The 12,337-nt window shown below is 36.7% G+C and overlaps 1 protein-coding gene across 1 annotated transcript in view; it reads left to right on the forward strand.

Moving 5' to 3' along the window:
- The first annotated feature begins 1,132 nt into the window (after positions 1-1,132).
- RNF217 (ring finger protein 217) overlaps positions 1,133-12,337 on the forward strand; it is a 39,734-nt gene continuing 28,529 nt past the window's right edge. The window contains exon 1 of the mRNA XM_017863021.1: positions 1,133-1,372. Coding sequence (XP_017718510.1) covers positions 1,133-1,372 — 240 coding nt within the window. The remainder of the gene's footprint in view (positions 1,373-12,337) is intronic.

Consider the following 12,337-nt stretch of genomic DNA (forward strand, 5'->3'; position numbering starts at 1 on the left):
ACTGCTCTCTGGTGTTTTTCTTTCCCCAAACTGCGTGGCTTTCTCCTACTCCTACCTGAGTCTTCACAGCATACTTTTCTACTGCAAGTGTGTATGCTTTGCTTTCTGAGAATGTCAGATTCACTCAAATAAAAAAGAAAGGGTTTGGTGTTGTTTGTCATCTGGAGTTTTTAGTGCCTCCCTTTACTACATTAGGATGGACAAAAGAGATTGTAATGCCATGAATATAAAGAGTTATTGTTCGCTACTTACAAAAAACACTCTAGCTACTCATTATTTTAAAGTTGTTTATTTTAATCATTTAAAAATTAGTTGTTTCCATACTTTGTGCTGTAATCTTGTATTTTAATCTTTAATGCTAACCATATCTAGTACTCCATACCACATACTAAATGTCACTTTTTGATGTATCCTCCCTTCTCTCCTAATCTAGCGCCATAGTCCTTTGAATACATTAATTTTGTAAATTATCTCAGTAGTAGCCAGATTTCATAAGGATTTTTTTACACTGTTGTAGCTGGTTTCATTTTCTTACTTGTTCCTGTGATTCTCATTATATAGGAACTATTTACTTTATGTTCTTAACACAGAAGGGTCAGAGGAAACGGTTATTTTTTGTAACATTTTTTAAACTATTAGGCATTCTACATTACAGAATCTCTTTTGTCCTTTTAAAATAGTAAAATGTGCCCAGAGTTTAGTGCTGAAGTATTCTGCAGTGATGTTGAAAAATATGAAACACCTTTTAGTTGGCATGTTGTCTAAATGCTGCCTGACCCTGCAGTTCTTGCAGTTGGTGCATCATCTGAATGCGTGTAACCTTGCAGTTTCCAGAAACATGAGATGATCATTTGCTTCTTTGGTGAGCCTGTGGCTTAGGTCCATTTCTTTTCACAAAAACAATGATCAGAGAAGACTTAAATGCCCTGTACATCATTTCAGAAACATTATATAGTGATTATTTTGGTATTGCCTAAAGCAGGTATCAAGGTGATTAACATTGATTATGTTATCTTAAGAACTGCACACAATCCTTTATTGCAATCATGAAATAAGTAATACTGTATACAAAAAAAAAAAAATGAAAGAAAATAACCAGTGACTTTTTTTTCCTTCCATCTGCTCTTCCATCATGCAGGTACAACTTGGCCAAGTAGAAATCAAATGCCCCATCACAGAGTGTTTTGAATTCTTGGAAGAAACAACTGTTGTCTATAACTTAACGCATGAAGACTCCATCAAGTATAAGTACTTCTTGGAACTTGGCCGTATTGATTCCAGCACCAAGCCATGTCCTCAGTGCAAGCACTTTACAACCTTCAAGAAAAAAGGACATATTCCCACCCCTTCCAGATCAGAAAGCAAATACAAAGTAAGCATTTTCACCAGAGTTGTGGGTTGGACATCACATAGCAGAAGCAACCAGATTAGATCCACTTGTGGTGGGCATTAAGGGGGTTTCTTTCCTTTACGGAGCTGAAGGTGAGCATATATTGGCCATCATTCTGAAAGCCTATGGTTTGGGAAGGCTGATGATAAGAGAGCACTCTTAAGGAATTAATTACAGTTTTTTCTTTGACTTTAACCATGTTAAAAATTAATCGAGTAACCTTATTGGAAGACTGATCTTTAATAATAGTTACTACTACCAAATACTAAATAAATAGTAAGGCTTTTTCTTTATTATTATGGACTTGATTTTTTTCCAGTGGTCCCAATGTAAGTCTCCTCTTGCTCTATCTATAATAGGTAAAAATAGTATAAATGATATCATTCATTTATTCAACAAATACAGAATGCTGTATATGCTAGGCAGCGTGTTAAGTTTGAAAGCTATAGAGCAAATGTGATATAGTCCCTGCTTCAAAAGAGTCTAATGAAGATGGGAGAGACGTGTGTTCTAAAAATGACCGTCCAATATGGTTAGAAAAAAACACAAAACTGTGTACATATAGGGTGCTTTGAGGACACTTAAAGGAGGGTTGAGCTCTAGGATGTCAGGAATGGCTTCACAGAGGAGCTGCAGTTCTCCAGACAGATAAACATGGTGAGCATTTCAGAGCAAGGAATGAGTAAGTGCACGGCCCCTGAGGCTAAGGCCAGGCTTGTTGCAATCAAGTGCTTCTAGAGCTGGTGGAGAGTAGGGGAGAGGCAGCTGATCGAGCAGATAAGAGCAGATCATGTTGAGTCTTGTGCAGTTTGAACAGAAGTTTGGATTTAACTCTGTAAGCATTAGAGAATTAGAGAAATGTCATCTGGCAGCATTCATAGAAGCTATCACAAGAGGGCCAGACAGAAGCCTGGGAAACCAAGGCAACAACTGTGGCAGCAGAGCATTGCTTCACAGCCCTGATTGTGTATTAGAATAACCCAGGGGCTTTCATGACACACCAGTGCCCCAGGCCCACCCAGAACAATTGTCTTCCAAAGTTTTGAGCCTCACCAGGTGACTAATCCACAGCAGAGAATCTTTGCAGTAAATGAAGCAGAAAACCAGTGAGGCTGTGGCAGTAGTTTTCATCCTTGTCATTACAGCAAAATGGCAGGATGAAGTGGTTTCAAAAGCTGTTTGAAGTCCTCTGCATTTAAGGTAAGTTTCTGGTCCTGTTCCCTTTCTTGAGAGCAGCGGTTACATTATTCATCTGGTAGCTTTGAGGGGACCATGGTTTAGCAGGTAGTTTCCTCTGCTGTTGCAGTGATAAGCTACGGTATTTGTAGGTTAATCAAATCTTCTTCATGAATTGTTCTTTGAAACTGCTTGACTCTCATAGTTAATTTACTGTTTTTACGTAGGCCATTCTCTATCAGGTATAACTGTTAGAAAAAAATCCTTTTTTTCCCTTCTATAAAAGCATTATTTTGAGGTTGCAAAATTGTATAACTAAAGTATTGCCCTACAGTGGTGTTGAAAGCTAACTGAACATTAATAGAATACTTTTATATCATGCTATATATCCTTAGATTATTTTAAGTTATTTTTGTTGCAGTTGTGTGTTACTGTATAAGAACAGGAATTTAGAAGGGCTTATAATTCCATAAATTAGGATATTCATTTTTTTTCTGATATTTGATATATAGAAACTCAGACTATATTAATTTTAAAATTGCAGTAATTAAAACATGTACAAAATTGAGTTAGAGTGGGAATAATTGAGTAATTTTTAAATGTGTTGTTTTCATGAAATGGGTAATGGAGTTATAATTTAAGTCAAAATTATGGCAACAGTGAAATGTTTTATGTCTCATTTCATCTAAAATCACCAAAATCATGTTGTGATGAGTGTAATGTATCACAGTACACATGTATTGAGAGTGAAATGTGTAAAAATTGACAAATAGAAGATTCTATATTTATATAATTTTGAGTGATCCCATGCTATTCTGATAACATTTCCCAGAGGTCAGGCTTCTCCTATGTCTATCGATTTGTGGGTGAGGAGAGAAGCTGGGGGAAATGAATCAACATCTTAAATTTGTTAAACTCAACTGATTCCTTTCAATTAGTAGAGGAAAAGAAATATTTGCTTTGGTGTGAGGAGGAATTCAACAACACAATAAATGTTGATTATGAAGCAGTTAAGATCCTCAGGAGTGGGTGTGAGGTGGATATCTCATTACGCTATAAAATGAAACTTCAGCAAATTTCAAAAGAGTAAAACTACCACAGAATTTGAGGATGATTATTTTTGTTACTCTTCTTTACTAGTGTAGAAGATCAATAACAGAAGTCCGTAATCTCCTTGATCTATGTTGTACAAAGTTCTAGCGATAATTCAAGTAATTCCTAAAGCAATAATTTTTACTTCTTTTAGTGTAAAGTTTATATAACATTTTTCATCATGAAACTCTGTGGTCTACATTAACATTAACTACCTGATTTACATGCCCATACCTGTCTGGGTATTATAGGTAAGGAGAGCACTGACATGGATACCCCAGCCAACCAGTTGTGAGATTCATGGGCCCAGTATGGCACCCTGTACTGAGATTAAGATCTTTGTTCTTTGCGATGAACAGGTGAACATTTTTTATTTTGCAGTATTTTTAAAAATTCAGTTTCCCCAATAGAGGTAGTTCCAAATTGGTGTCATTTATTCTAACTTTAAGAGGAGTGAATTCAAGTACTCACACACAATACATTGCATTATAAGGCAACAGAAACAGAAAAAAAAAAAGATTGCTGCTATTGTCTGACATATCTGTGCAATTTAACGTCTCTTTATAGTAATGTTTACAGGCTTAAGTGGGTTTGTATCTATTGATAAAACCCTTGTAATGTTTATTTTAATATTATTCTGAGTCATTGATTCACAGTATCTTGATCCAAGATGCCATTCTTTGAAAATTTATTATGGCTTTTGCTGTCAGTTCAGCAAAATAATATTTGAAAATATTTGAAAATATTATAGCTGTTTTATAGCTGCGTTAGTGCTTCTCACATGGAGTTTGAGACCTAAAATATCATATTTGGGGTTTTAATTTTGTAAAGACCACTTGTCAAATTGTTTGTACTCAGCAGGTGGATAAAGGGTAAAAAGAATATAACAATAAGCAGTAACTAGAGCTCTTACCTGTCCATTTATCCTTCTAGGCCCAACACCCAACAATTCCCTTCCAGCAAAAATTTGAGTAAATAGAGCTTTATATTATGTTCTGAACATTGTCAAACTCATACTATATCAAATAGAACAAGTGCATTTGTGAATTGAGAGATTTACATTCAGACAACCTTGCCCTAACCTTGCCTTTTGTCAAATCCAGTCTCACTTTTTCACTCATAGTATTTCTGTCTTCTTCTCCCTAAAACTCTTGTCATGATGCCAAAAAGGCTTACCATTCCATTTCTACAAGATTGACTTCAATTTCCAACTAGAAATCTAATTTCTAACCCGAATAGTTCCTATAATTTATCAGTGCAGCAGCAACCACGTATCAGTAAGAGAACAAGTTAATGATGGAGAAATAAAAAATATTGAAGTTGTGACTCAAATGTCCTCATGTGATGCCTGGAGACAGACACATCACCCACACCGAAAGCTTTTCACCATAGCAATTATCACCTGGGATTTTATGATACATGTTTGTGGTTATTTGCTTTAAGTTTCTCTTTCTAACTGGTCTCTAGGAGTCCAGGTCCAAGTTCACTTCATTCACTGCTGATAACCTGTGTCAAGCACTATGTCTGGTAGAGGGTGCACTCAAAATATATTTGTTGAAGAATTCATGTAAGAGTAAACACATTAAGCCTTGAGATGTTGCATTTACCAAGGTGGAAAAGGCAGGTCAGAGCACTGCTTTCAAACTGGAATTAAACTCTCAGCCTGTCACACACTAGCTCTGTCACCTTGAGTATCATTTCCACGTCTTTAACTGGGGATAGTAATAGTACCTATGTCATAAGAATGTAGTAAGAATTAAATGAGATCACACACATAAATTGCTTAGCACCGTGTATGATACATACTGGAAATGATTATGATTGTTATTATTATTAGGCAAAGAAAGCAGAATGAGCAACCCTGGGTATTGAGAAGGGCATGGGGGAGTAAAAAAGAATATAGTTGAAGTAAAACGTGGGGTGAGTGGTGGACAATGGGCAGAAAGGAAGGGTAAAATTGACTATGTCTGGAAGAGGAGGAGCAGGTTTGGGAAATGGAAAATTAATTCAATTTGAAATATGTTGATAGTGTTAAGTTTGAAGACCCTTTAGGGCATCAAAGAGATGTCCAGAAAACATGACTCAGGAGTGATTTGGTGGAAGTCATCAATATTGGGGGCAGTGAAGGGGATGGTCATTGAACTTACGAAAATGAAAAAAATATTCTTTGGGAGATAGAGGAGGTGATAGCAGTTCTTTATGGGAGAGAGGAGAGACGTATAAAGGATTAAAAGTAGTTATTTTACTCATACAAGTTGTACTGAGGTAGGTGCATTTCTAGGTTTCGTTCTTATTCCAAGTGTAGACTTAAGAAATGATCCCCCTTTTCATATCGATTTGGAGAAAGAGTTGAAGGTCATGCTCATCAACATGTTAGAGAACATGTTAGAGGTAATTCTCTTGTTGGTTTTCTTCAGACAAGACTAATAATAATCCCCACTCTTCTTCCCACAAATGTTAAGCAGAATCTTGATAATTTATACAATGGCACTTTTGACGCATCTTTCACCACCAGGTGAAAGAAAAAAAAGCCTATAAAATTCCCTGGAGAAACTCTGTCTGTGTGCTTACCTTATTTCTCTAGCTGTCTTTTTTTCTTTCTTATAAACCCTCTGAGTAGAAATTACATTTTATAAACACTAAACAAATATTTTCTCATGTGGTAAAAGAATTTTCTAAGGGCTTTAAGAATATAGTCAAATCAATCGATTGTTGAGAATTGGTGTACTTTAAAACGTGCTTAATCTTCCTTCTGGTAAAGATGACTTGAGGACTGTTTCCCATATGTAAAAATGTGTAAAGTTTTCCCATGAACATGTAATTAGTATGCTGTTTTGTTCCGGTTTTCCCTAACACCATCACTTTAAGTTGACAGTGTTTACAAATGGAGAATCTAGTTGTGCATCTTCCCTGCAAGGTTAGGGTAACTTACAACACACACTGATTTCTCTTGGGATTAATATATCACTCATGTCAGGAGCAGATTGAAAAAAAGTGTAGTTTCTTAAATGGTTGTTGTTGGCATAGATTCATGAGGCAGATAAAGACAAAGTTGTCTAGCCCTGTTGATAGACGCCAGTGTAAATAAAGTGTGTGTTACATACATTACCCTTGAAAAAAATATGTAACACTCAGCTATGATGCAAGCCTACTAAATTATATTAGCATTTCTTTCTTCAGTTACTAATGAAGTGTTTTGCTAAGGCTGTTCTTTGTTTGCTTTTTTGATGCATAAATTAGACACAATATTTTAGAGGTTTTAACCTGTGCTTGAACTTCTAACAGCCAAATGTTGGAATTTATCTGATATTTTAGCCTACACTTCACCTTAAAAACAAACAAACAAAAAAAACTATAGTAATAATCAAATCTTGCAGCTAGGATAAATTGACCTGCAGTGGTACTAAGAACTGTTTTCACTTTATCCCATTGTCATTGGGTCTTTAGCACAATGAACAAGTGAAGAATCGTCTCTCTCTGATGGCCCCCGTGATAGTGTGTTAAAGTAGGCCAAGTGTGGTGTTCATTATAAAATGGTCTAGAAGATATTCTGAAAGAAATGAAGTGAAGACCTTACATTTTTTATCTACCACCCTCTGTAGTACTACCTTTCCATATTTACCTACTTAGATTTTTAAGAGAATCTACTGGTGCTGTGTACACAGTTCACGGATCCCCTCTACAATATGCCTACCAGTTGGCCATGCAGACTCTGAACACTGCTTTTGTTAAGGAACTTGTTGTTAATAGAATCATTCCTTTCCATTTTCAAAAACCTCAGATTTGAAAGAATTCATTGTTACCTTTGGGCTAAGGTATGCTTCCCTCCTGCCTTCACTTATTCCTCACAGAGAATATTCCCATTTCCTTTTGTACACTGTAACACAATGGACCTCTTGCTACTTTATGTGGGTACCTCTTGTGAGATGTCATCCTGATGCTGTTGTGTTCAGAACAGGACATCTTGTTCAAAACAGTATGATACCACATTTTTCTGGCCAGGACTTTAGGCTATGCAAATCAGGGAAGAATTTTCCAGTACCCTTTGTATTCACCAGTGAAGAAGTGGGTCCTCAGACAAGAAATAGACCCAGACAAATGCTTCTCTGGGCTTTGCTCTGTGGATTTACAGGAAGAGTCTGTAAATGCCTAAGGTGTTTCCAGGTGGTAGGAGCAAGACAGACTGATATGGAATAGTGATTTTCAAATTAGGGAGAGAGTACTTTTCAAACAACCCCATTCTCAAGTTCTGACATGCTGTCCAAAAAAAAGCATGAGTCTGGCTTGAACATAAAAGCTAGTATTGAGGTGAATGCATTGTGCAATAAATAATTGTGTTGCATATGTAAAAGGAAACCAGTATTGAGGGAGTTCAGTAAGGTTATTTATATAAATAGGCACCATATCTCAATATAGCTTACTTTGTCATGTGTTACTCTACATTTTGTGTGTGTGTGTGTGTGTGTGTGTGTGTGTGTGGTTTTATTTGTTTGTTTTGTTTTGGTCTGCTGTTGGTCCTCAGCCTTTAGGAAAGTTTCTCTTTCCCTTTCCAGCTTAGTTTTAGCAGTGCTGTGAGAAACTAAGGCAAGGATCACTCGGCCACATTCGCACTGTGTTCAAGGGTGCAGTGCCTCATGAAGGCTGTATGTTACTGGCATTTCCATGCAGGGAGAGCTCCCCAAGTAGGCAGTGAAATCTCAGGGAGTAAGATCAAGGCAAGAAATCAAAACATATTTTCCCATATGGAGAATTTCTTTCCATTGCCACCCTTTCTTTCCAAAGCCACAATCTGGCTTTAGGATTTGATGTTATAAGGGAGCAAACAGTGCTTCATTGAAAGTATTTGAAGCCATGCATCAAGACTCATTTTCCCCTCTCTATAACATGCTGTACCTCTCCACAGCTCATCTTCAAGAAAAGCATCTTCAGTTTTTAAAACATTTTTATAACTAATAACTACAAGATTTCACAGTTATTTACCATTTTGGTTCATTTCTTTAGGACATACCCGAATCTGACAGCCATGATTTTTACATGTTTCCTATGCAGAGTTTCTGGACCATGGTATATTTTGGGGGACATGCCAGGATTATAGGAACTTACTGGCTCTGTTTATTGTACACTTAGCAAGGATCAAAGTTGAGCTAGCTGAAGTGACATCTCTGTTCAAGCTACGTTAGAACACTTGCTGTTTCCCCAGTGCATCATGTGCTCTTGGGCCTCTGTGTGGTGGCTCAGGATGGACCCTCTACCCAAAGTGTTACCTCAACACTTGTCTCGGTAACATTCTACTCATTGTTGAAGGTCACATTCTCTCTGAACGCTTATGTTCCAGCCTTCACTGAAGCCCGTTTCCTTGGTACCCACTTGTCCTAGCTTCTATTCTAGCAGTTACTATATGCCTTTATAGCTCTTTTGGTTTATATCTGTCAGAACCCAGTAAGTTCCTTAAGGACAAGTATTTTCATTTCTTTCTGCATGTAATCAACATAGGCAGTTCCTGCTACTTGAAAGTGCCCAATAAATATTTGTTGAACGGGAAAATGAATTGATAAATGTGTTTCATTATTGAGAATCTGAACCTGAGGTTCTAGTAAAGCAAATCCTTTTTGGAAAACTGAATTAGCTCTTACATTTGCAATGCCACTTTACACATGGATGTTGTCTAATATTTTGAATTTGATAGGTAAATATTTTGTGATTTATTTGAAATAATGATGTGTATAGGGATGTCTAGAATTTAGGCAGGAAAATAACAATCTGGGGTTTTCTTTGGCTTTAGACACTGTTTTTATTTTGTGGGTTGTTTCCTTACTTGACTTGATGAACTATCAGGAGAAAATGCCATTTTCCTAGGGCAGCTGAGTCGGTGTACTTTCATCTCAGTATAGCACAGATTTCTGGTAAAACTAAGGGTATTCAAAAGTCAAAAATCTAATGTAAAGTTCTTTTATCTTTTGTGGATTCTGGAGAAAGCTAATCAAGATTCTTAGCTCTGATAACTTGATTCTTGAAGCACCTGAAGCCCTGCTTGCCTCTTTTAGAAGAGTTTGTGCATTGATCATAGTGTTCAGTAAAAGTTCATTAGGATAATGTGTTTAGTAAACATCATCTGATAATATAGGAATTAGTAATACCATCTCAGCCACTAGTCATAAATTAGATATGTTGGTTTTTCTTTGAATTCATTTAATGTTAACTGATACGTGGTACCTGAACGGTGTGCAAAATCATTCATTTTACATGAGACAAAGCCTTTGACAAACACAGTTCACTGAGGAGTGAACTTGTGGGCTGTTGGAGAGATTAGACATCTACATCCCTAATGGAAGTTCCATAAGAAAGGTACTGAATCTGGTAGCAAGGAATAGGGAAGACAACTTGAAGAAAGGAGCATTTGATCAAGATAAGATTTTAGTAGATATAATTCACTGGACTCTTCCAGTTACCAGAAGCAGAAATGTGCTGTTTCTTGGTCTACCTCAATTAGTGAGGTTTACCGTAAGGCTCCATGGGGAGTAGGAAGGGCAGAAAAATATTCTCTGCAGCTGTCCAAGCAGGCCTCATAGAGAATCAGACACAAGTTCTGGTAGTGTGAGAGCACGTCTGTCATCTCACCAAAAGTCAATGTCTGTGTCCTTCTCCAGTGATCTGCATTGTAGTCACTTAGCTCTTCTCTGTCTTTGCCTCCATGAAGGCATCCTTTGTATCTCCGTGACACTCCTCAAGAGAGAAAAATCTATCTTGGCTAATCTCCATTCAACAATGAACACCCCCGCTACACAAAGCTCATGCCACCACTTAGGCAGCTTGCCAACTAGTGGATACGTGTTTTTGGCTTAGGGACTCATTCCTGGTCCAATAAATTGTGGTCTGGGTGATGGAGTCACATGATATAAAGCAGAGCCTCTCAAACTTTAGGATGCATACGAATCACCTTCGGACCTTGTGAAAATGAGCACTTTTGGCTCTAAGGTCTAAGGATTCATGAATTCACCAAGCTCTCAGGTGATGCTGATGTTTCTGGCCCTGCAACCACACTTTGAGCCACAAAGACAGGGCATGATGACTTCTGTGTGACTGTAATTACTAAGAAGGCAGGCACTCCATGTGGTGGGTCTGTGGTTGTGAGATAGCATTTCATGTGGAAGAATAACTGTAAATAAAAGAGTGGAGGAAGATGCAGTGTTGATGTCTATATGTGTTTACATAAGGCCAGTTTTGAATGTGACTAAGTTCAAAATGAATGAGGCATCTTCAGAACAAAAAATCTGGGACAATTTCACATGTAGTCTTTTAATACCCAAGTTGTTGGAGTTGGCTATTAGTCCTTTTATGATTTTAATCCCAAGCAAATAGTGATTTTGATGTCTTCAGTGAGAGATAGCAATCCAGTATGAATTTAACTTACTCATATTCACTTGAGAGCCTGCCCCATAACTCTGGTCACAGTTTCCCACTAAGTCTGTGCTGTTGGTGAGGATTTGCAATAGGAGGATCTGCAGTAGGACTTGGTTGTTTATTATGAGCCAGAGTCCCAGGGTGGAAACAACGCGACAGATTCTTTATTATTCTGGTGCCTTAGGAGAATCATGCATTGCTGTAATTGTCTTCATTAGAGATTCACAAATGTGATAGTTCAGCACTTAGTCACAAAGATCTTTGAGCCATTCAATGTCTGACATTTATAGAGCGAATCCCAGTTTCAAAGCATCTTTACATTCATTCTAATATTTCATAAATATAATCTAAGACTGGTTAAAAACTAGAGAGATCTTTTCAAAAAGTTTATTTAATGATGCTAAAATCTAGTGAATCAGAATTATGAATAACGTCCAGTAGAAAATAACTAAATTAACTATTCAGGTCTTCTGACTTAATGGTAGATGCCTAAGGAAAACATTTTCTTCTTACTTTCCTCATTTCATTCATTACATTCAAAAGGAAGGCTCCATGTGATATTTACATCTAGTCTTCATTGCTCAATGACAAATGGAAGTAAAGATTTTATATTGTTTTCTTAGCTGAATCTCATCTACTTCAACTTGTTTTCTTTAAAAAATGATTTATTTTAATTGTAATGATCAAAAAGGAAAAAAAAGTTATTTTAAATAACTAAATAGTAACATCCTTTTTTTCTTTTTTAGTTTTTTTAGTTAAACCAAGTAGTGTCTCAATTTATACAGAGTAGATCTTGAAAAGAATTTTCAAAGTTCACCTTATCTTGGTAATCATGTGGAATTCTGACTTATTAAATAGTTTAATGATATGACCATCTTTGACTACTACATTTTCAAGTTGCCAATTGTCAAAGAAAAAATGCTGTTTGGTATAAGAAGTATAGTGAACATACAATCATGTCATCTGCAAACAGGGACAATTTGACTTCTTCTTTTCCTAACTGGATACCCTTGATTTCTTTCTCTTGCCTGATTGCCCTAGCCAGAACTTCCAACACTATGTTGAATAGGAGTGGTGAGAGAGGGCATCCCTGTCTTGTGCCAGTTTTCAAAGGGAATTTTTCCAGTTTTTGCCCATTCAGTATGATATTAGCTGTGGGTTTGTCATAAATAGCTCTTATTATTTTGAGGTACGTTCCATCAATACCGAATTTATTGAGCGTTTTTAGCATGAAGGGCTGTTGAATTTTGTCAAAAGCCTTTTCTGCATCTATTGAGA

Source organism: Rhinopithecus bieti, unplaced genomic scaffold (assembly GCF_001698545.2).
Source record: "Rhinopithecus bieti isolate Rb0 unplaced genomic scaffold, ASM169854v2 scaffold_65372, whole genome shotgun sequence".
In the NCBI taxonomy this organism is placed as follows: domain Eukaryota; kingdom Metazoa; phylum Chordata; class Mammalia; order Primates; family Cercopithecidae; genus Rhinopithecus; species Rhinopithecus bieti.